This window comes from Atractosteus spatula, chromosome 4 (genome assembly GCF_055471065.1).
Source record: "Atractosteus spatula isolate fAtrSpa1 chromosome 4, fAtrSpa1.hap1, whole genome shotgun sequence".
NCBI lineage: Eukaryota > Metazoa > Chordata > Actinopteri > Semionotiformes > Lepisosteidae > Atractosteus > Atractosteus spatula.
The window spans coordinates 49,169,747-49,196,465 of record NC_142709.1 but is presented as its reverse complement, the minus strand read 5'-3'; the positions used below and the strand labels follow the sequence as shown (position 1 = coordinate 49,196,465).

Below are 26,719 nucleotides of genomic sequence, written 5' to 3'. Positions count from 1 at the left end.
GTTAAATTTAATCGCTGCAGCTGTGTTTATTTGGACACCGTGACTGCAGTAAAGGAATTGAAAAGTAATTTTAAAAGTCTCAAGTAAATGGAGGGGCTTATTGTGAGTGCCCTATGTTTTTGTGCAGGAGCTGTACTTCAGGATTTGGAATAAGATTGTCTTCCTTTTATTCTTTAAAGATACTGTAGCCCTGGTAACAATGATCCTTCAACCTTCCGTGTTTATGGATACTAGTAGAAAGGTCTACTGACAGCTGGAGAAAGCTATGCCACATTGAGGAATGGCTGATAAATGTGTGTTTTCAGTGAGCCATTGTGCATTTAATTTAAAGTCCAGCCAGTCAATAAACCCTGTAATGAGACATTCTATTTAAAACTCCTGTTTCCACACAGGCCAAATATGTCCCTAGGGATTTTCTACAATAATGCTGTGATAACGTGAGCATCAATAATGTACACTTCAATTTACCACTGTTAAAATAAAAACTTACATTTGAAATGTTTTTCAAATGTAAATGTCTTCTGTGAGGCAATGAAGTGATTCATATTTCCAGGAGGCATTTGAGTAAGGAAAATGAGGCTTAACTACAACAGATACAGAATATCCCAGGTTTTGCTGAAGATGTGCTCATCACTGTTGCTGCATCAGGATTTAATCTGTGTAACATTTTGCAAGATCATACTGTATGTTTTTAAGGCATTTTTCTTAGATGTTGCTTTTGGATGAATTTCGAATGGCATGGTGTGGGATACCTTTGTCTATTGTGCTGCAAATCTGAAACCACGTCTGCTGTCTACGTATGACACACCAAATCTGAACACATGGAGGAAAAATGGGTTCCAAAGACATTCTTTATATTATATACTGTACACTGTAAAAAGAGACCTACTGTAGCTAACCTAAAAGGCTGCCTTACAATTCCATACATACTGCATAAAATTTGGAAATCCCCAAAGAGAAATGACACCTACATCAATGAGGCAAACAAGCAAACCTGGATTTTCTTAGGTGTGAGCTCCAAATCTTTTAAACAGACAGCTTGTTTGAAAGCCTAGTCATTTGGGGTACTGGTCAGACCCTTGCAAAAGCTGCACATGGTACTAGAAACTGCTAACATGCTGAAGAGCCTTTAACTAACATTCTCTACTGAAGAGTTTCTAGATGAATCACATGACTACAACAACCATTTCCAGGCACAAATGCTATAAATATGCCAGAATGTGGGTGAAAACCAGAGACATAAAGAGGATATTTCTGTGCTTCCTTTCCATGAGATGTCTTGCTGAAGCAAGAGAGCAAGTACAGTCTGGCATCATTATTAAAAGGATCCTCACAGGCCAGCTCAGACCTCTTTATAATATTTTCTCTTTCACCTCTAGAAGTCTGAAACTTTCCAGAGGGGCCCTTGTTGTGTTTTAAAAACAAGTTGCCATATTGCCTTTTACAGTCAGACTCCAGCAAGCCCATCCCTATTCATGCCTTCAGCTTTTCTCTATCCGTTTTATTTCCACACACAGCAGCTGTGGTTCGGCTGAGTGGAAACACGAATGCTTTATGCATTATTTAATTTAGGTGCCCTTATGGTGTGGGGGCTCCAAGGACAGTTTGTATTCATTGCGAAGAATATTCAATGCTATGGTGTGTCAGGAGCCTTAATTCCTCCTCCATTAATCCTGTGATAACTTTCAAAGGTGCAGCCATGAGATATGACCATTGCTCTCTGGAGACTGGCACTTTGGCATTCTGTGGCCTCTTCGCTCAAGAGCCTTTAGCCCCCAGCTCGTATTTTATACGAAAGTGTAATTCCATGTGTGCAGAGCTCATCCTGAAGCAATATATTACATCATTCATAAATCTTGTGGAATTATCTCCCATTTCCATTTACTCGGTGCTTCACTGAATTCTTCTCCTCCCCCTTTCCACCTCTGCTTTAAATGTATTACACTCAATTTAGTCCAATATCCAGATAATAGAAGACTTTCAGTAAAATTACAGACATCCGTTTAATGGGATGATCATTGTGGACTAAAGAAGTCAGTTTAAAGAGGGATAGCACATACAATGGATATCTGTATCAGGTACAAAATCCACTTTACACTTAATAGTATTTAGGAAGCCTATAAAAATGCATCAATTTTCACTGAAGAGCAGATGAACATAATTTTCTATAACACATTACATATATACCTTTGGCATATATGAGATTATATTATAATATTTAATCTCAAGCAACCTTACATTTGGAAAGAATGAGCAAGTACTCGTGACTAATAAGTATTTAGAATTATTATAAAAAATATTTAATAATTTCCCGTTTTTAGAAATGTCCTCAGTCCCAGAGTCTTCCCTAAATTCATCTTTCTAAATCTTTTTATTTTGGGGAGGAGAGTGGGATGTTCTTCTTTTTAAAATTTGTGTTTTCACTTTTCAACAGATTTACCTTTCAACAGATTCTGGAGGAAGGCTAATGTGCAGATTTGCTTAATTTGCTAAGCGCACAGGAAACAAAAGCTGTTCCTTAACCTCCAGGAGGTCACATTTGTATAGCACGTCCTGTCCGCAAAGATGTTCTCTGTCCTTTGATAGAGAAATTGTGTTGTGTAAACTGCCTACACTACACCAGGCACTGAGATGTACTTGGAACACTGATCCAATAGACAATTTGTTGTATTTACAGGCAGAAGCTCAGCAGACTGGAGCTTATCGCAGATTCTGTAGTGTTAAATGGACTGACAATGCATGCCAATCTGACAACAACCAGATTCGTCCCATTAAAAAAAAAAACCAAAGTGTTCTGTCAAAGCAAATTATAATTATTTTTTATACAAAGAATAATAATTTTCCCATCTAATGGCCCACTGAAGGCTTCTAAGACTCTCTTTAATATAGATGGATGATGCAACAAGTGAAATGTTTTTGCCTCCAGCTCCCAGCAGAGGGAGTCCATCTGGACGCATGTGGAAACAGTCTATTTGAGAGCACTGTGACAAAAAAAACAAATTGGATATCCAGAAGTGGACCAATAGAACAAATACTGGCAATATACTTTTCAGTTCCTTGTTATGTTTTTTTTTCTTTTGGTCATATAGACAAAAGCCTGTTAAAACAAATCGATAAACTATTAGAGAAATCTATTGCTTTTACACATTTCTAAGACAGTTCTGCAAAATATCAATCAGCTGTCTGGAAATACTCCATGTTACTTTCTGTGGGGGTGGTAATATAAAATCCACAGTTTACAAAAATCCCAAAATATTAAACTATACACAGTTATTCCTGTAAGCATACAAAAAAGAACAAAATACTGTATAAATCTCATCATTTGGAATGAAGACCAACCAAAACTGGTCAAAAACTGCAACCTGCAGCACCAGAAATATATATGCACGAGTAGATATGATACTGACACCATTATTACATCATATGGTCTTGTGTACACCAGCCAAGGATATTTTCTTTTTGAGATACAAAAAATCTTAGAAGAATGAGAATATTGAGCAGCAGACACTCATCATCGCTTCTCAACACTCATCATCTGGAGGGACAGGGTCAGATTTTCTTCCTCTTTCAGAGCACTGAGACAAAAGGGCAAATTGTCTTGCAAACACCAATAGACATACTGTAGTAACACTAAGCAATGAAACAGGAGGTGCAGGGCAAGCACATTTTATAAAACTATATAAATGAGGAAGACTGACAGTTGATTTACGATGAATCTCTCCTAATTCAAGCTGAAGGGAGGAGCCAGTTGAAAGCTATGAGTGAATTAGATTCAGATGCCTGAAGACACATTAGTCCTTATTTGATGTTTGAACATTGAGCAGCGTCAATTCCCTGTGGGAAAAAACCCAAAACTTTAAACTGAATATGTCCCATTTGGCTTTAGCCTAAGGTTCTTGCAGAATTCTGAATCTAGAGTGAAGGTTGTGTCTTTTGAAGGCACACATACTCTCTTTATAGCAACAGCTGCTGGGAGCAACAGCTCAGCAAAACCATTTCTGCTGTGTACTGGATTCAGTTTACAGTAACAAGCAGATAAAACATAGTGAAGCTCTTTTATTTTCTGCTCTAAATCTTAGTAATTACAAACAAAAAAGGAATAAAAATACAGAAAGAACTCAAAGAAGAACCTCACACACCAAATGATCCCTGTTGTTTGATCACCAAATGATCAACACTGTTGTTTCCTTTCTGTTTCCAACTTTAAAAAAGCAGCTATTTTCAAGATTCAGCTTGTGGTAAAACTGGGAAACATTCTTGGTAAGTACCACTGTTGCCTGAAGCCAGGGTGCAAGTAATCTAATTCAAATGTGCTTCACGGAGACGTAAATGATGATAAACTGCTGTCTACTGCAAAATTATTAGGAAGCGTCTTAAGACCTTTGCACTCTGCATCATGTATGCAAAACATTTAGCAGAATTCTAGTTTGCATTTTTTTCCTTGACAAGTAAAACACGTTTCACCTTAAGACAGGTAAGGCAGTAATTTTAACCTGTAAGGCATTGTCCAGCATCTTTTTGATGTAGGATGTGGATGCTCACTTACAGTGAATTATGATGTAAACAGCATAATGTGATTATGAAAATATACGAAAGCTGACCATTACCTACTGAGCTGAATGTCTGTGTATAATAGCACATATTACTGCTAACTTTGACGAAGTAGGTGAGTCTGCATGTTTCCTTGTTCTGAGCTCACAATGAGCTTCATGATGTCAATGATGGCCATGAAAATTACAGTCTTGAAGATCACTGATGGACTTCCTTCTCACTAGTGGGTGGGGACAGAGTGGCCGTATACATTGTGAGCCCATAATTCACACTTCTCAACGTGTTAGCAGATAAAACACCTGCATCCGATGTGATTGTAAGCCCTGCCCTGCTGACAAAATTAATTCAGTTAAATTCAAAATACTTTATTCATCCCCAGGGGGGCAATTTAAGCAGCAAGAGGTGAAACATACGACACTTTACTAATAAAACAACACTACCGAGAAACAAAAAAACATAATTAAAAGCCACCACTCCGTTTGTCTATATTTGTATGGAAAAACATTGAGCTGTATATGCAAAGTGTTGTGGCAACCAACAGTTTTATCTACCATTATTAAACAGTCATTCAAGCATAGACCATTAGGTTAATTACATTTGCAGAACTTGAACACAGATGACCAGTTCTCAGCAAGCCAGCCAGCAAGTTTTCACCCACGAAAAGCTGCTTAGGATTCAGAGCTCCTTGTAAAATAGGAAATCATTGACTCAGATAGAGGGCATATGTGGCCAAAGGAAGCACAGGCTGTATGGTATCTATACATTTTTTAAATCTGACCTTCAGCCTATTGTAAAGCATGTTCCACCTTCTGTTAGGAAATCCTACGTTACTGATGGAGGAAACCACATTTTATGCCGCTTTAAATTGTAATCTCTTGCAAAGAAAAAGCCCCATTAAATTACCCAGTTTAAATGAAAACATGCTCTTTCTGTCATCCAGTAAATGAAATGCCTGACGTGGTCTTGCTAGTTGAGACAGAGGACACGTTTAACACCAACAGGATATTCGGTCCCAGTTTAATGGAATTTTGTATTTCAAGGAAGCACTCTAAATAAATTGCCTGCAGGCTTAACATTAATAGATTTGATTGCAGAGCTCTGCAAAATTCAGTATGGTACAGAACAAAAAACTTCTTTGAAAACCACTGACAGTCTCTATTCAGTGTAAAGAATTAGGCTCAGATTAAATCAAAACTTCAAATCACATCCCAAATTACAAACTCAGTGCTGATATGGATTTCCATTGGGCGGATGCAATAAATGTCAGGCAAACAGAAAATAACCATCAAGTCTCGGGCCCTCAATTTACGCTTGGACAGCGTCCCGTGATCGGAAATCTACAGTTTATCTTTACAAAGGACCAGAAAGGAATGTGTGGTCATTTTTTTCTTTCCCCTTTCTACCCAAACCTCAGAGTTTGCCTGCGCAGAGGTTCTGTTTCAACAAAAATAAAATAAAACGGTTGAGATGGTTTAAGGTGTACTTACTGTATTAATGATTGCATTATTCACAGAACTATAGGGATCTCTTTAAAAAAAAGTTGCTGTTATGGAAAGTTTATTTCCACATTTCAATCTTATTTGATTCTGAAGAAACAGATTTTGGCAAAACATACTGGACCTACAGTACATGGCGAAGCTCTCTTCAGCTGGTGGGGTTTTGTCGTTTGGGGTGTCACAGTCCTGTTCACCTCAGATGACCATCGGCCATCTCATGTACTTTGAAATACATACAAGTACAGGTTATCACAAGTTATAAAGATTACCTCTTTAATGCACAATGAACAATGTCCCTTTATGGATCTGATGAATTATTTGAGTGGTGATCCAGTGCAAAATGAATTTGCCCCAAGGACAGTGGTACTGTATCTGCACTGTTCTTTAATGTGCTGAATGAGGTCTGTTTTGTACCTTGTTAAAAAAAAAGGACACAGTAATGACAAAGGATGCCTTTATGAAAAAATGTTTTAAAGCCAACACCACCAAAAGACATTTGGGGACTTGTTCCCCTATCTGCGTGGACTTGCAATGTTACACCAGCAAACCCTCATCAATGCATTTTAGTTTGACAAAATCATTTCAGAAAATGGGGATGAAGTTCCCAATATGTCATACTTATTGCTTTGTGTATGATTATTTATAAGGGAAAGCCCTAATTAAGATTTTTTATTTAGAGCTTAACAAACCTTAAGATAATCCATGATCTCCAGCAATCCTGGAAACATGAAGAAACAATCTCAAAACATATTTATGACATTATCAAACTCATCTGCTAAATGAGCACAGGTGTTGGTTTTAATAAGTCCCTATTGGTGACTCATTTAAAGTGTCTTATTGAACTCCCATATTGAAAGAAAATAATGGCTTTGGTTTGTCACAAGCTATTAGCAGGAAAAAATATTTTGTCTGAAGCATAAGCTGAAGATTACCTCTTTAACGCACAATGAATGTCCCTTTATGTGTCAGATTAATTATTTGAGTAGTGATCCAGTAAAAGCTTAATTCTCTCATACGACTGGATACAATTAATGTCGTATTCTGTTATCATTTTCCTTTCACTTCCTTTAAAGTTTCAGGATTTCTTTAATTACAAGTTCAGTGTACCTATCTTTGAGGTTTTTAAAAAATGTTTTTAAAGTACGTAATGAATTGAGGAAATTGATGTGATTATCCCCTGAGCTGGCTGTATTTGTGGGGTTTCATAGAGCTCTGGTCCTGGAGTTTCCTGATAGTGCTCTCAAGCTGTTGAACATGCAGAAGCATACCCTGATGGCCACACATTAAATCAATTAATTAGTTTAGTTTGACAGCTGCTGGGTATGGACAATGATAGGCCAGCCCTGTTTCTACACCACAGGTGACCGCCTGGCACACAGGGTATAACAACCACAGAAGGAAAGGCAGGCTGGCGGAGGGACTGAACACAGAGCAAACTCATTACTGCCCAGTGGCTCAGACCACCTGGCAGGTCAGTCATTTTCTACTACGCACATTCATCCTCTCTGGAAATATACCAGGAGACAAGCACATTACAGTACCTTGACAGGGACTCAGCTGGGCAGAATGAGTTTTTGAACCTAGGTGGTACTGGCAATACAATTGAAATTGGCTGTTTTTTTTGTTAGCCAGTGTGTCAGGAGGAACAAAAAAGAATATGTATTTAGATTATCCTGCCTTTATCTTTAAGTTAACTAAAACAATGTTTCATTAACTATTCAGCACAGCCTTTGTCCTTTTTGTGTCTTTAGTGCTTGTACTTTTGTTTATAATGTAACAAACAGATTTACATTTTGCACAGTGAGAAAATTCTTTACTGATGCCATAAACATCTTAAAAGCATGTAGATTAGTTTTAACACATTTGGTTACTTTGCCAGCATACAGTTACAAGGCAACAAGCATAAAATATTTCTACAGACACTTTCTAGCCATTAAATCAGTATGTGAGGCAAGCAGTGAGGAAGAATATTGTCAAATAAATTGTAAGAACGCTCTGGCTGCTTGTATCTTTGTATGCAGTGAACATAAAGTAGAACAAGGAACCCTGATTTACAGCACCTGTTTTGCTGTAAGGTCACATCTCCAGAAAAGTCATTGCTCAAAAAGTGACCATCACAGTACAGACAGGTGGCTACAATGCCTGCACATGCATTCTTTCTTGTCAGTGTCCCTGTTATTACTGTCATTGAAAAGTCAAAATATTTCAAGAATGATTCAGGCCGGCAATAGCATGGGCATTTGACATACATCTATTAACTTACACGATTTTGAAAAGACAAAGGTTTTAATTTCACTTGCTGATGAGCACTGAAGTGAGGCAACATGGTGATAAAATGGTTAGCATTGCTGCCTCGTAGCACTGGGGTGTTGAGCTCGATTCCCGGGATGCTATCTGTGTGCAATTTTCACGCTCTCCCAGTGTTCACGTGGGTTTTCCTCCTGGTACTTTGGTTTCCTTCCACAATCCAAACAACTACTGGTACGTGAATTGGTCTCTGGTAAAATTAACCATGGTGAGAGTGCATACTGTATGTGTCTGTGTTTGTATTTGTGTGTGTGTGTGTGTCTTGTAATGGCCTAGCATCCTGTCCAGGGTGTATCCTGCCTTGTGCCTGTTGCTTGGTGGCATAGGCTCAATCTGACCTGTAAGCCTGAATTGGATAAAGCAGTTATAAAATGGATAGATGGATAACCACTGAAGTAGCACTGTTTGTACTCTGAGTATACAGAAGAAAAACTTATGCATGAAGGGCTTATATTAATGCCTTATTAACGACTGCAGCTCATAAATGTAACTGATTGTGGCATATTCTTACACACAAACTGTTTGATAATTATTTAAAGCAATACTTTATATCTGTTGTATATGGGAGGGAATGTTGTGTGGATGCTTGTTTTCTTGAGAAATCTGTTACAACTGAATCTGCTTATACAGTACACAGCAATGTGTGCACATAGCATGTGTGTTTAAAAGTTTAGAAAGATGCACACATACCGTACAACTTCATAAAACCAGCAGCATTGTTCCTTGGAATAGTGCTTCAGAAGACCTTGGAACAACACGTACTGGCTATTTTTTCTAAAGAGAAATAGAATAATAAATAAATGGCTTTTTCTCAGTCGTGATCTTTCTGAAGGTCTATTGGAAACTTGAGTCATTTTGTGAAAAATGAGGTAGTCTTTAACACAGGGAGGCTGCAGGCTTATGTTAAATATTCAAAAATGTGCAACAGGCATATCATTACATTTATTAAATACATAATATTAAGGGAGGCAAATAAATGCATACAGACTTTACCAAACCAAATGTGAATGTTTCAGCTTTCTCAGTTTTGATGATGATTGCAGGATGTAAAAAACATCTTGTCTTTAGTGAGAGATGGTACAGTATTACAGTACAGTATATCAATGGGTAACATGTTATAATAAGGATTGAACTAAAACATGCAGGTTGAAGCTGCAGTTGTATACGCACAGTGACAGTGTATGTCTGTTGGTCTGATGAGATATCTACACGTTTTTAATCTGGATATGCCCAAGTTGGCACAGTAATTTTCTGCATGTGCTAATTGTGAATTCTAATTAGCGATGTTGGAAAAAGAAGACATGCTGGTGTGATTGTGCTACTGGGTTCTCACTGATAGATAAAGAGCAATCAACACATTCATACTGGTGGATAATATGAGAGAGGGTAAAAATGGTGTTCAGAATTCTTCTGCTTTAACACTTTGCAAGCTGCCTGTAACAACGACCACAAAGAGTTATAGGGTGCTCCGAAGTGCTTTCTGTGTATGCAACATAAAACATTATCTTGTATTAGCACAGACCAAGTAACCAGCTCTGCTCTTCTCACATGGAAATAATATTTGAGCTACAGAGTGTAATTCCTTAACCTGAGATGATTTCAGGAAGACTAAAGCAAAGGGCCTTATGGCCTCAAGCTACCTTTGATACTAGACTGACCTGTTTCTGAACAAGAAGATTAACTTTCTGGACTCTGTGATGGGTTTTAGAGATGAACGCAGAATGGCCCTACATTACTGTGCCTCTACATTTGCTTATAAGTCTTCATTCAACAAGTGAAAGACAGCACAGTTAGTTGTCTATTAAGACTGCTGGAGTTGTCTGGCCAGGACGAGGCCTAGAGAATCCTGGGTTACCTCCTTGTTAATTCAATCCTAGTATACACTACTCAATCTGTGATCTTCCCAATAATGTTACAATGCAGTACCTTGGTACAAGCAGCACCTTGAATGTTACATTGTTTCTGCTAATTATCAATAAATAAGTGTTTCACAGAGACAAATACCAAAAATGCTTACCCATACTGGATTAGAGAGTTGCATGCAAATAATTTAGAAGTGCCTTAAGGACAACTGGAGTGTTTGCAAAAGTGACAAGTGACATCTGTTTAAGAAAGACTTGCTACCTAAAAATTAAACATTTCCTTTTTTGTTGTGCAGCTTGAAAGGTGCTAGCCAATAAAATATGTTAAATATCGACACTCTGCAACATCAAATACATGTCCACACAGTAAGATAAAAAATGCATTTCTCTGAATTAAATGAATACATTTTTATTCATATCCCTGGTCTTATTATACAGTATGTATTATGTATTATATTATGTGTTTTGTATGCACAATCATACATACAGTATGTAACAAATAAACAACTGTGTCCTGTGTTTTAATGGTACAACACTTTTCAGTGCTTTTTAAAGACACTTTACAATTTATGACTGATAGATTAGATCTCTAAATGTGCAAATAATTAAGTACACAGAGATGGTTCAAATGCTCACATATGAAATGATGCATGAATATGTTCATTTTTCAAAGGGAGGTGAGAGCTCTTGGTGGTCTAGATAGGAAGCTTGAGAAAACACACGTGCTGTGACAGTTCATCTAGTAGGCTATGTCAAATAGCAATGCATAGGCAGAACTATAGTATGTGTTTATTGTCAGTGTTTTTGATTATTTCCAGATCGTGTCTGACATGGACTGACTGACTTCTTTTTGTTTGATGCGTGCTTCTCTGTTCCTGTGTGGATGCATCTTACAAATAAACAATCTGAAGAAAATATGTTCTTTCTAGTCCTCAGCTTCGACTTTCTTTAAATCATCGGAAAACAAGAGTAAAAGAAATGTGGTTAATATTATTCGTTAATAGACATGGAGGTACAGTAATTATGCCAGAAAGACCAGCCTTTTCAACTAAATCCTTTTGCTTTCAGCTTGAACACAAAATCTATTTGTTTACACTCTTTTTCTTTCACTCAATGCATACAATAAAATACAGTTCAAATGTGATAAATAACTAGAGCTTCTGTAGTTGCTCAAAAAACAAAAGGCGATTTAAAATAACTCTGACTACATTTTACTCTCCTAGACAGTATAATGAGATATTTATAGTCAATCCCATATTTTCTTATTATTAAAACTACACTACTGTCATACTGGTACTGTTAATAATGTTCATTTTAATTGTATGTGAGGAGATAACTTCTTAATTATCTTCAACTGACTGCTCTCTGATCTTTTCCACCATGAAAAACTCCTAAAAGCAACTAACACACATGCCCCAAATTGAACAACACACCAAAAGTCCTTTTCTATATATCATGTTGACTTCACCAAGGTGAGCAGGGTGCTCTGATATACATTTTACAGGCATTAAAACCCTGGTAAACCCAGTTTGACATGGCTATCGCCAGTATCATACCTTGAAAAAAACTTCAAACTCCCAATCTAACCAAGACACACATCTCTTATCTTCAAAAACATTTCAGCAAACACAAATCAATAAATTCTGAGGAATCAGGTACTATGCAGATAACATGGTCAGGAAAGGGCACCTCACTGGCACACACAGCCCAAGTGAATATACAGTAAAAGAGGTATTTTATCCTTTTTTATTCATGCTCCTGTTCAAGCAAAGCAACCTGTTCATAAAATTAAAACACTTGCTCGCTCTCCATACACAATTTTAATACTCATTAAAATTCAGAAAGTACAGAGCTGCTTTAACAGAGAGATTGACATTTAGAAACAAAGAACAGAAAAAAATAAGTGCAGAAAATCTGAAAGCATGCCCCATTTAATTTCTGACTTCAGTGTCTTATGATACCTAATGGGTTTACATAAACCTATTGGAAAGAGAAGGAAAATGTAATATTAGCTATTCCTGTCATCAAATATGCATAAATACACAGGTTAAGCCTTATAAAGCAGCCATTACCAGTTGGAGGGCTATGCTGTTAGTATGTTGTAACTGGGATTCCGTAAATAGTATGACACAGCTGTCTGAGGGTCAGAGGCTCAGGTAGGCTTGAGACTGGGTATCCTCAGAAACAAGTCTTTAGCTGGAAACCAAATCTAAACCAGCAGTAAATAAGATGATGTTAGTCTCTTGAGCATGTTATGTTTAACCCTGAACTTTACACAGCAGCTTCAGAAAACACTCCCTCCTGTGACAGCAATGTGATGGCACATTGGCACATTTGGACACAGCTTCTGAACCAGCAAGCAGGTGTCTCAGTATCTCAGCAGCTGCCCGTGCCAACAATGTACTTGCGCCCGCGCAATACTTTCACATTTCAAAAGAAGAAAAAAACAGTGCCGAGGAAAGTCACCTTCACAGAGCCAGAGCAACCATTCCAAATGACCAATTTGTTTTCTTTTTTATTATTAGTGCTTTCCTTTCTTCTGGCATGTCAGGCGTTTTGATCTGAGGGCAAAAAAAAAAAGACTAGCTTTATGATGCCTTTTCCAATCAACATCATTGCAATTTTCCCAGGCTAGTAATTAACTTCCCGCCTAATTTGTCACACTTAATTTGAAATTGGCCTCGTGCTGATGGTGAGTGGGGCAATGGAGGCAGCTGTGGCAGTATGAGCTAGTGGCCGCTGGCAGGACCGATTTATCACTTTTGATTTAAATTCCCCTGTCAGGCATCCAGCTCTTTATGAGCTGTGACTGGCATTTATGAATTCCAAAACAAGAGTGAGAGAACAAGTCAAGAGTTTCTGAATTTTTCACCCACAATCAATAACAGTACACTGGATTATTCTGATTCCTGGTCCTGAAAGAAAGAAGCCCTTGCAAGGGAAACTACCCCCAACACATACAGTATGTTTCCTCTGAAATTACTTTTTAAATTGTTTCAGGCAAGTCGAGTAATCAGATCCAATCATTTCAAATGGTTGGTACTGTTTGAAAATACATTTCATTAACCAGAATAACATTGCTTCAGATCAGTCAGGGCTCAGTAGGCACGGCATCTGACAGGCGTGTCACTTTGATTTCTATTAAGTGGAGCAATTAAGTGGAGGTCTCTGTGATGTGCCATGGTAAACTGGCACACCGGGTGAAGTTATTGCTTGTGGAACAGTAAAAACTTGAGTCCTGCCTGCTGCAAGCCGCCAGTCTTCACGGGGCCTATCCAGAGTGTTTCAACATTGCCACAGAGGGACAACCAACGCAAGTTGGTCAGGTTTGGCTCTCCCTTTCCCTACTGGGATTTGATTCTGGTTGCTCATGGGCTCTGAGCATGCATAGCATCCCTCTCTACACCGCCACGCCAAAAAACCAGGTACTCTGATCCAACAGAGTTTTTACACTGTCTATTATAGGTTGCACATGTGTAACAGGCTCATTGCACTGAGCCCCAGCTAAACATGCCTACCATGTAACTGGGCAGATATCCAAGGATAAGCCGAATCCCACCAATTTTGTGTTACTTTCCTGAAGCCAAATGTTCAAGAAAGTCACAAGTTAAGTTTCACAGCTATGTATAACAACACATTGAATAAGATTGGAATTTGTCACTTTATGTAATCTCTGTTTTCACACCATCCACTATCTCCATTAATGCCTAATTTATTTTGTTCATTATCTTGCCAAAATAACATCCAAATTTGCAATGTGAACAGTGTTGCTTTTACCTCTACAGCAATGCTGCAGAAAATACGCAGGCAATTATTGTGTGCAACACCAAAGATGCTGAAAGGGTAATGCAATGCATACATAAATTTTAAACAAATAACTTCCAGCGTTGTAGAAAAGCAAGGCCTTTCATAAAGAAATTGCTTTGCCTAATTCTATTACTGCATGAAGCAGTTTCAAGGCTAGGCTTTCCAGGCATTTAAATTTCCAATGCCATGGGTATGTTCAAAATCAGGTGCTTGTTATTTCATTGTATTTGAAGTATTTGTGATAGTTGAGATTGACCTTTACCATTTAAGGATATCTTGTGTGAATGGACAATTCCTACCCACAGTGATGACAGGCATGAGATAGATAGGAGCCTATAAGGCATGATAAACTGTGACATAAAATACTGCCTTTGGTATGTTAAATAATGCCATTTTTACACTTGTCAAGGGAGGGAAGACGGTGCAAAAGAGGTTACCATTGCATTGTACAAGGCTGCTTGGTTATGCAAGCATGTGTGACAACTTTATTTTTCTTTTATTCACTTTGTTTCAGAATGAGTCACTTAGGAGCTTTAAAGCACCGGGGGTTGACAGACTGGCTGTTATATAAGGTTTCTTGAGTTCATGCACTCTATTTACTAAACTTCTGTGTTGCTTAGACCTGTTATGGTACTAAGCCCTAAAAACTTAAAGACACTGTTCTTTTCCAGTTCAACTTGAAATCTATTTTCAAATGTGGTATTAATCCCTGTGTAGCAGGAAGGAACGGGGAAGGGAGGGTATTGACATGGAGAAAGACTTTGCAACAGATGCAGGCTGCATGTGCAATAACAGCCATTTAGTTTTGTAGATCCTATACACATACTGTATACGGCGTCTTGAAAAAGTATTCACCCCTTTCCAATGAGGTTACGTTGGGTTGAAATACAAATGATTTTTACACATTGTTTATAGGGAATGTTTTAACTAAGAACGTGAAAGCTCAAACTGAACACATTCATGGGTGAAGTTCAGTTTAACTGAATCTAAAGTAGTTGAAGAAAAAGCAGGTAAAGCAAACCACCTGAATGAATGACTACTACCCAGTGGTGCTCACTTTTGTGTCTATAAAGTACTTGGAAAGGCAAGTAATGTCTCACAACAACTGCACTGTTCCAGTAGACCCACTCCAGTTTGCATATCAAACTAACATGACAATGGATGATACATCTCTCTGGCCCTACACATGGTCCTAGAACAGATGAGACACCTACGTCAGAATGCTTTTTATTCATTAAAGCTTTGCCTTCAACATAATTGTTTCTCCCAAGCTGGTCTTGAAATGGAAGGATCAGGGCCTATGGAACTCCATGCGCATCTGGATACAGGATTTCCTAATGGGCAGACCAAAGGTTGTAAAGATAGGAAACAAAACCTCATCCACATTGACTCTGAACACAGCGCCAGACTGTACTCATAGACTGTACCATATCATCAAATTTGCTGATGACACCACAGTAACTGGTCAGTAATGATGATGAGTCTGCAGGCAGGAACAAGATGGCTGATCTGAGGCAATGGTTTTGTGACAACAACCTATCACTGAATGTCACCAAGACAAAAGAACTGACCGTGAACTTCAGGAGACTCAGAAAGAATAACACTCTGATCAGCATCGATGGTGCGTTAGTGGCAAAAACCTGCCTTGGACCAACAATACTGGAGTCACTCTGAAAAAAGGCACAAGTATGCCTCCGCTTTCTAAGGCATCTGAGAGGATGTGGGATGAGTAAGAAAACAGTCTTGAGTTTATTGTTGCACCACAGAGTGTGTAATGACTGGTGGCATCACTGCATGGTATGGCAACACAAACACACAGGGCAGGAAGGTCATATAGACAGTTGAGACGTGCAAAAAAACAAAGGATCTGACATATCAGCAATTGAAGAGATCTATATCGACCATTGTCAAAATAAAGCCTGTGCCATAATAAGAGGATTATAAATACCACAGACATGTGCCATTCTCACCTCTATAGTTTGGCAGGCAGTAGAGCAGCATCAATACAGAGACTACCAGGTTTCTAAAACAGTTTTTATCCCCAAGCGATATGTGTCTTGAACGGCCAATAGTTAAATGCAAACTGACTGACTACTAGCCACTACCACCAACTGTTGAATTTTGCTTTTTGCACTGAATACTACACATTTTTTGTTTATTATTGTGCATTGTAAAATATACTGCTCTGTATATTGCATTTTACACTGGAAGGTACTGTCTTTGCACTACTTGCCTACCGCTTTAATTTACTGCTGTCTTCAACTTCCTGTACACTGAGAGAATAAGCATGAACAAGATGTCTGATGCACTTGTTACAAATGGCAAATAAGCTATGAACTTGAACTTGAGCAATGCTTGGGAAGCAGCTATACCTCAGAGGACAGGGCTAAAGTCCAATAATGCCATGTCACAGAAACAAACTTGCAAGAGGCCTGCTGACTGCAATTGGAGTATGAGCAATTCTATTCCAATAAAGGCTACAAACAAGAGGAGGCCATTCAGCCCATCTAGCTTGTTTGGTACTCAGAAGTCAATTCATCTGAGGATCTTATCCAGCTGTTTCCGGGGTTATGATATCAGCTTCAACAACATGACTGGATAGCTTGCTCTATGAACAACCCTGTTTCATTTGTCTGATGTTCGTATCCAAAGTGATTTAAACATGCCAGCAGCCATATCACCCTGCAACTCACAACTGGCAAACCAATGAAGCTAAGCAGGTGTGAGCCTGGTCAATACCTGGATAGGAGACCTCCTGGGAAAAACTAAGGTTGCTGCTGCAAGAGGTGTTAGTGAGGCCGGCAGGACATGACAGGGACACTATACTGTAAAAAAGGCACCGTCCTTCGGATGAGACATAAAACGAGGCCAAGACTCTCTGTGATCATTAAAAATCCCAGGGCTTTTCTCGAAAAGAGTAGGGGTGTAACCTCGGTGTCTTGGCCAAATTTCCCATTGGTCCTTACTAATCATGGCCTCCTAACAATCTCGATCTATGAATTGGCTTCATTACTCTGTTCTCCTCCCCACTAATAGCTGACATCCACCAGGTGGATGCTGCACATTGGTGGTAGTGGAGGGGAGTCCCCATTACCTGTAAAGCTCTTTGAGTGGAGTATCCAGAAAAGCGCTATATAAGTATAAGCAATTATGACTGGGCAGCTTGAACCACACACAACCTTATTTGACTTGTCTGACACTTTTATCCACAGTGACCTACAATACATTTACACCCATTTATACAGCTGGGTGTTTTTTTGGAGCAATGTACTGTAGGTGAAGTACCTTGGTCAAGGGCACAACTGCAGGGTTTTACCTGTGAATTGATTACACAAACTTCCAGTCCAGAACTCTAACCACTGCTTCACGCAGTTCCCCATATAATATTTTTTATTTTAATTACTACTTATAATTAAGGCAAAGTATAATCTGAAGGGAACATACATGTGACATTTGCAAGTAAGGTTTCTCTAGGTAGTTTCCCTTTGAAATCATACTTTCTACACTGAACTTTTTTGAAATTTTCCATAGAAAATTCAGAAACAAACCAGTGTGCATAAAAAATACTCCAAGGACTCCTACCTGTACAGGAAGTGGATGCAATTATTAATAAACATGGGACCACCTCCTGTTTATTTTTGTAACAGAATCAGTATTAAATTGAGCTTCAATATAACTATGCTTACACCACTAGATTACATAAAAACACATACTGTAGACATGATACTTCTGAAGATACTTCTGATTTACTTCTGAAGAATAAATACTATACAGATAGGGTGTTCCAATCAGGAAAGAATCTAAAGAACAAACACTTTTTTTAAAAGATTATATCCAGGAATTTCCTTCCTTACACTTTTATTTTATGCCTGTAAAACCTCTCACCTGAAAATGCATCATTAAAAAAAAAGGTGTCTTCAGAACATGCTAATTTATTCATTAAAGAAAAACTTTCATGGATTGGAGAACTCTATCTGTTCTTGATTGCTTCAGTGACATGCACAATTATCCAGCTGCTTCTAATGATTAAAGAAATTCTTCTAATTCATGCCACAGCCCCCCCTCCACCAAACCACCTATTCCCACCCCCACTCTGTCTTGCTCTCCTGCTCTCTTATACACACACTCTCATGCTAACTCTCTCCCTCTATTTCCCTCCAAGGCATTCATTCTTAGGACCCCGTTCTGGGATTTGCTCTTCATATCAAGACTCTCAACATTGAATTAACTTTCTGGATTCACGGCTGCCGAATCACCTCTGGCTTGTCAATCAAAGTTGTACAGAGGCATGATGGTAGATGCCCCCTCTATGTTGTCAGCCCTGGACCCTGAAGAGACTAACCTGGAGCCTGGATCTCCTGGAGCCTGCTCCTGTAACATGGGACACACTAGGGCTCTAGGCTATCAACTCGACAGAACTCATCACAGTTACAATTGACAAACAACCAACAATAAACAGTACATATGACACTTGGGATGTGCTAGAGACACAGAAATTAGGAGCTGCTTTTCTGTGGTGCTGTTTTTTTTGCTTTTGTGCTTTCGAGTAATTACTGTATTCCTAAGTGTCTACTTTATTTTATCCTTCAACAATTCACTGTTGTACCTTCCCGGATAGATAAGGCCTGTTTTTTAGTTTTTTTCCATTCTCCAGAGGTAGCTCGAGATGCTTCAAGCTTGTTTACACCTTGAATCTTCTTTCCAGGCTGTTTATTCCACAATTGGTCAGAGTGTTACCGTCCCATGACTGTAACTAAATTTAAAAAGCTTCCTAATGCGCTAATCTGAATCTTCATCTCAGTTTAGAATACAAGGCATCTCTGCCAATTGCATTGCCACTGTTACCAAGTCCACTGGTACCAAGAGTAAAACATTTTGTGTCACATCATGTGTAATGAAGTCATTTGCACCTTATCCTGTTGTAGGGACAAGGCCATTACTAAACTTAGAATTAATTAAAGATTTCTAATAACCTTTGTGCTGCCTTGACTTAGCAGTCTGGTGCCTCTCTGTGTAAGGACATAAAAATGTGGCCAAGAGCTCCCTCTGATAAGAGACAAAGTAAAGATGTATCAAAGCTAAACAGTGTAATGATACAGTATATTGCGCAGATGGACTCCATCAAGTCTGTACTTTGTTTTCTTCTCAAACCCACGGGTTCAAGGTCATGATCCATCACCCAGAGGAAGATCCCCCCAATTAGGATTTGTAAGGTGGGTACCAGAACCAAACCCGACAGCATCACACCCAATCACTGACTTGTCGTATCTTGACAACAAGAACCCAACTCATTTAACTAGTTAACTGTTACCCCAGGAAGACAAACTGTGCAGAGACTGTTTTTAAAGATTTTAACTCTGGCAGAGCTGCCTGAAGGTCATTGCAAACAGCTCTGCCAATGCAAGGCTGGCTCTTTTTTTCTCTCTCTGGCCCTGGGACCCTGTCAGGACAGAACAAGCAGCTGCCATGAACCAATCCAGCCAGCTTCATCTTAATAGTGGGAAAACTAACTTATCTTTGAGTATAAATGTCTTTATTTAAAGTATAACTCTAAGAATTGAACTATTATTCCAAACAGATAGAATGCTTAGTTCATGATAGTACTGTATGTGCATATTTACTTGTATGTGAATATCAATGTGATGTAATTTTATGAGAAAGATAGAACTAAGAGTTACACAGTAACTACACAACCCACTCTGCACAGATCAAGTCTACTAGGAAATCACCTTCATGATGAGACATGTTAGTTTCTGTTAGGGCTTAAACATATCTGGATGTTTAAGCATATCTTCATTTAATCAGTTAGACCAAAATCTGGTGTGAGTTCATGTTTGGGATATTCCTCTGATGTGCAGCTTATATAGAGACTTACAGAATGTATCTACTTACACATTGATACAAAGCTGTCTTCAAAGTAATTATTTTCATATACCAAAATAATATGGTGTTGTACAGCACATCACATCCTTCAAGTACATCCACAAATGTCCTCTTAGTTGCAAAGGATAAAAGACTAGAGTGTGACACTATCAAGTTGTAACCACCCTGAAGCTTCTCATTTCTAGACTTGTAGTACTGACATCTAGGATGTCTCATTTCTTCTTTCACTATGTTTCTATTTGCATAAGACATCATTGGCATAAAGTCTTTTAAAAGACATGTTAAGTTACCATGATAAAATGCCATTCTGGATTTCTGCCATTCTGGAACAAAACAGAACTATTAATAACATTTTCCACAGTATACAGTATACTGTATACAGTACATGCAGTCTAGGAGCCATGTTTTTAAATCTACTTTTTAATGTACAATTTTACTCATTTTGTTATGTGTTTGATGCAACACTGTTAATTTAATATTGAGAAATGTCTTTTGCTAACAATGTGGCTTTAATCCATATGAAATGATGCTTTAGCTTTAGCTACAATTCATTAAAAAAGACTTCAGACTTCATCATGAGAAGATCTGAATGTCTTAAGAACACTAATTTCAGAAGAGCTTACTGTAAAAAAAAAGCTGTGCACTCTACCTCCAAAACTCTTCAAGTCACAAAGGATCATAAACCTAATGCTTTGAGAATGGTTTCATGAATAGCAAGGTCATACTTTGTACAAATAACAATAAGATATGGAAAGGGTATTAAAAACACAACAAATGCTACCAGTTCTAGTGTTCATAAGCAGTGTTTTTATTTTAAATGCCTCTTTGGATTTAAATTAATGAGAACATAACAAATGTAATTTTATATAGTTCAAGTTTCTGAAGGACAATAATGCTTTTAGTCTTCTTATTTGTATTTTCATGAGCAATAAAATCTGAACATGGTGCCTTTGAAATAGAAACACCATAATCTAGTAGATACACGCATTTCTCCAGATATTATTCTCATTTTTAAAATGGGACAAGATTTATAGGCCAATGCATTCCGCTGTTAATCCCTGTGTCATATCAATTGTTTGCCAGTCAGTTACATATAAATATAGATTGAATACACTTTCATATCTTTGTTGCAAAATAATGTGCATGTTTTAACTCAGATCAAAGCTAGATACAGAAGTTGTGAAAAGAATCATGGTCTATAAACCACAACATCATTGATATGTGCAGTTTTACAGGTGTAATTATCAGTATGAAACAAAATGTTAGTATAGAGCTGTCTGTAAGGTCAGCAGCAGAGTAAAACAGCACAAATATCAGTTAAAATGTACTCCTTTCCATTTAAGATCATCTGAATAAAGGTATATTACATTTTATATTACATAACATAATTTCTGCTGCTAAAAATAAAATTGCTCATTTCTGCTAGATGTGCTTACACTTGACATTTGAAATACTGAAGTGCCCATTCTCTTTCCCTTATTTATAGACACTAGACTCAGCTTTTTGATAGATACTGTACAGCTTATTAATCATGTACCGTACCAGCTAAATTAATCCCCTCTTCTTATATAGGGTACAACGTCTGTTAAACTGATAAACTAACACAAGTTTTGCAGGATCAGATATTAGCTGGAACATAAAGTAAGTCTGAGTGTTTTGTGATTGTTGGTGTATATGTGCATTGTGTAGGCGGTAATAATTCAGCTTTGTAACCATGCTGTCAGACATGGAATTTTACATAATCTGAATTTATATTTCAAGTACGAGCTCTTTGTGCATCTTGTATGACTTATTTGGGCAGCATAAAAAATAAATATAAAACAAAACACAAAAGAGGAATTGCATTATAAATTGACAATCATTCATTCTTTAATATACCAACTGTTGCTAATCTTCCATTAAGGTCAGTACTAAATTCATACAAAAGTAATCATCATTTTCATTAAGGCTGCAATTCACTTTTCAAAGTACTGTACCTCAAAATGTAATAGATAAGCATAAACATCTCAAGTCAGTTCTCAATGTAACGTACAGTAGGTTCATTGGTATATTCATTTTAATACAATTAACATATCATACATTTTTTCTCATAAATAAACCAATTATGAGGCAGAATGACAGGTTTTGTATAGTGTTACTATGACAAGACGTCCACTTTGCATTTTAATTGTACTCATTGCAAGTAATTCTTTGACAGAACAATCTTCAAGTGCGCTTGGTCACATGACCCTACCCATTAACTCAAAAGATTGTACTCCACTGTGGAAATTACCTATTGTCTGTATGCATCAGAAAGCGTGGTAATGGTTTCACGCTAGTTTAACGTACAGTAATTGAGGTGAACACTAGGACACCAATAACTCTTATTTCAACAAACATTATAGATCATTTCAAATAGACACTCAAGGGCAGGGACAGTTACCTAATCAGTCCCAATGCTGTACTTCAGATCATAGTTTTTCCTCCAAAAGTAGCAACCCCTACTGTAATATCAGACAAAGCTCTTTTGATTTTCCCTCTAATTTCAATGATTTCTTACAATGTAACATATTTAAAAAAGGCTACGCATGCAGTATTTAAATGTGATTATATCTCATTACATAGTAAAACTAACCAAATATTACAAGTCTGTGATTTTTTATTGCATTATTTTTAACAAGTAAGCAAAATTGCTTTTTAAGTCAACTGAGACCATATTCTCATTTACAACATTTATCTGATGACTTCATTTTTAGGCAGAATTTGACTGGACCAGAAACTGGACTGAAACACCTTGCTCCAAGGTACTGTATAACAGCAGAGTCCCATCACTAACTAAGTAGGCAAAAATATATTTTTTGTGTATATACAAATATTGTCCTCAGAGCTTGATTTGACACTATTTAAGTTTGATGTTATGTACAGTATGATATCTTTATGTTGTTAGCAGACTATTTTGTAATAGGGGCAAAATTTCACTGCTACCTTTCAGATGTTTTCAACACCTCTTTCATTTACAGTATGTCCCATGCCTTCAGCCAGACAGTGTTATGTGTGTAGGCACGATCATCGTGACTCACCTCCCTGGTCCGTGGTGATGGTGATGGCAGTGACCGGCCGGGGGAACGAGCTGAACTCAGACACTCCGTTGAGCGACTCGATCTCGAAGGTGTAGTTGGCGTGGGCGGTGAAGTCCAGCACCGTGACCGAGGAGTTGGTCAGGCCCACGGGCCGTGGCACGAAGCGCAGGTCCCCGCCGCACAGCTCACACTCCCGGGGCCCTGGGCCACACTTCTTGCACAGGACGTTGTAGGTCAGGTCCTTCCTGCCGCCCATATCGCTGGGCGGGCTCCACTCCAGGAACAGAGAGGTCTCGTTGATGTTGAAGATGACATTCCGTGGGGGGGAAGGAGGCCCTGGGAAAAGAGGATTAAGATGACATGTGTTGGATGAAAATCAATACTGATGACAACATCAGTTATGGAGGGATTGATGTGATGTACTGACAGTAAAGACCAAATAATTTAAAGGCTCCATACTCACCACATGATGACCCAGCAGCCCTGCACATTTGATAAAATATATAAATCAAAATCAAAAATAGCAAAATCTTTTACTTTTTCAAAACTCTGCTCCACATTTATTCTTTCCTTGCAGAGAAGAGAAGTTAAAAGAAGTAGGAAACAACATGTTGAGTTAAGGAGCATACCCTCTAACTGGGTAGTTGTAAGCAGCGGTGTACCACAGGGTTCTGTCTTAGGTCCATTGCTCTTCCTGATCTATGTACAGTCTATCAATAGTTTCTGATTCTGACATACAGTAGTTAGCAAACTAATTAAGTTTGCAAATGATGCAAACTAAGGAAGGGTGGCAAAATAAAAATGGCAGCAAGGAAATGATAAAATGATTAATTGAAAGTCATGGATGGACTTTGCCAATGAAATTTAACAAAATGATCCATACTGGAAGTAGAAACACACACAGCACACTTTGCATGGGTGATTGAGAGCTGCAGGAAGCTACACACAAAAGGGATAACGATTATCAGCTGTCCTCATCAAGGCAACGTGGAGCAGGAGAAAAAAAAACTCACACACTGTTTGGGTACAATGCATAAATTGTGGGGAGTTTAAATCAAGGGAAGTCATGTTCAAGCTTTATAATGCTTTAGTAAAATCTCATTTATAATTTTGTGTTATGATTTACTGCAGTTGCCATACCACAAAAAGATATTAAAGCCTTAGAAGGAGTTAAATGAAAAGCAAAAAGAATGATTCCTGGTGTCAGGGGATTATTATATAGGGACAGGTTAAAGAAGCTAAACCTCTTCAGACTAGAGCAAAGGCGATTAAGTATTGTATGTGAAGTCTTAAATTGTATAAATTAGGTCAACACAGCAAACTATTTCGCACTCAGCAGTGAAATGAAAACACGGTGTCACAATTTGAAATAGAAAATGGAATTCATTTAGGATGGAGAATAGGAAATGTTGGACTCTTTTAAGAAATGTCTGCATAAACGTTTAGATTCACTTAGCTATGGTGTTGAGACAAAGCTTGTGAATGCCAATATGATTATGGGCATTACAATTTCTAACCTTGATAGCCTTGTTCATCTTAAAACTGTTATTTCTATAACCAAACTGGTACTGTATATACAGTATTTACAAAAGCTACTGTAAATATATTTTATTTACTCTATGACTCTACTTTTATATTTACATACTGTACTGTATGTTTTTTCAGTGCAATGTTATATGACAGAGATAATAAGGCCAGTATTTGGAGAGGTTTGCCCCTTGAATCTGGAAACCTAGTGCACATTATACAAAAGGTGACCTTTAACCTTAAAATTGTACCACTTGGGCTCGTAATGAAGTTATCAGACACCTGAGCATCTTAACCACATAGTCCCCTTCCCTTATATTTTCCCATATATGCACTGAATGGGAACTGAAACAGAATTGTCGGGTAACTTCTCCCTCACACAGTCAGGAATCCATAAAGTGTCTATCTAGAATCTAGGAGTCAGGTGACAGGTCATTCTTTTACTTTATCTCAGGCTCTGAGGAGGATGTAAAGTGCTCTGTCCAGGAGAATCAAGGAAGGCGCATAATAGCTTCTCTACTAACACGTCACATGAATGAAAATGATTTTATTGCTTTTAGAAAATGAACAGAGCACTTGCATTAGACAGAACCTTCAATGTACTGCTACAGTATTAGACTTTTGGTATAGTCAACCCATGTTTGCGGTGGTTTCCTCCAGGTGCTCTGGTTTCCTTCCACTGTCCAGAGACATACTGGCCAGTTAATTGGCATTTAGGAAAATTGGCCCTGGTGTGAGTGTGAGCATGTTTGTGCCTGTGTCTGTGTGCCCTGCAATGGATTGGCATCCCATCCAATGTGTATCCTGCCTTGCCGGGATAGGCTCTGGCTCCCCTGCTACCCTGTACTGGATAAAGCAGTTAGAAAATGGATGGATGGTACTGTATGTCCAACCTTAATACACTTTTCAACTCAAGTGATGACTAGGTGGTGCTCCATATAAATTCTTTGAGACAGGGGATCTCTTTGCCCAGGGCAGGTAGGAAGTACTAAGAGGCAGAGAAGTACCTGAAATTAGTGGAGCATCATTCAACAAACATTTTCAAAAATATTATTCTCCCCTTTGCTTCTGAAACTAATTAAAAATTGGAGCCTCAATTAAACAAGAAAATAAATTAAGCTTCTGAATGCAATTAGGATAAGGGCTTAATTAAAAGTGAATTGTACTGAATCCTGAAGTAGTATAAGAGATATGTATGGCTGTTCTAATTACAGGCGATTTAATATTTAAATTGGTTGGAATGCTTAATTGTAATCATTGGATTAATTTCACTTAATTGGATACCTCATTGTGCAGTTCTCAATAGATGTAGTGGCAGAATGTCCTTTGTAAGCAAAAGGTCACACTAAACCAAAGAGACACATTTATTTTGCAATTTAGAAGCTGAGCTCTTCTTCTCCTAGTAATGATGGTGCTTCTAAACAAACATGCACAAACTCCTTATAAAGGACTAGAAGCCTTAATGAAAGCTCTTCAGACACAAAGTGAGAAAACTGTGCTGGAGAAAGATCCCCACAGTGTGTCTGATCTTTCCAATAGGCTAATCATGCATTTTTGTCATTGCTGCTTGACAGAGATCTCTATCGAGAATATAACCAGTGCTACCACTTCAGGATATCAGATAATCTAAATGGATTTGACATGTGTCATATTAAGGAAAATAAATTCTTCTTCAGCCCAACAAGTTTAATGTTTCTCCCAAAGCTTCTTTTCCTGCAACGTCTGACGTCCCCAGTGCAGACAGGTTTGAAAACAAACACGATAAAAGCCATCTGAAAAGCCAGACTCTCCTCAGCAATTTTATAGACATGTTCTTACTGCTAAAGTTCATCACATCTGGCTCATTTTTCATAATTTCGACTTGATGAATGTCATTGAGCAGAAATTATTGTATCAAACATATTATTTTAAACATTTGTTTTAGGGATTTTTTAAAAATATAAGTCTGAATACTTTTTCTCACTGTGGTAGTATAAGATACCGCAATTCACATATGATCACACTTCAGGCCAAGTATCATTTCCCTAGAGCACATCTTACTGGGCATATTGGTGGTAAACTGTAAAAATAGTCTTACACAAACCAAAGAATTCACATTCATCTAGTGTGCTTTGTGCCTGAAAGAAGCTGCTGGCTGCCAATCACTCTTGAGAGCGAAGTAATAAGCCCTCTAGCATCCATCTGTTCACAGCCAGACCCATAAGCTACAGTGACTGGAAGTCTGTTC

General features: G+C 38.0%; 1 protein-coding gene across 1 annotated transcript in view; it reads right to left on the bottom strand.

The window, feature by feature from the left end:
- The window catches only part of epha6 (eph receptor A6), a 99,121-nt gene that overhangs the window by 69,410 nt on the left and 2,992 nt on the right, over positions 1–26,719 (bottom strand). Inside the window, exon 3 of the mRNA XM_088914187.1 lies at positions 22,966–23,301. Within this exon, the coding sequence (XP_088770313.1) occupies positions 22,966–23,301 (336 nt within the window). The remainder of the gene's footprint in view (positions 1–22,965; positions 23,302–26,719) is intronic.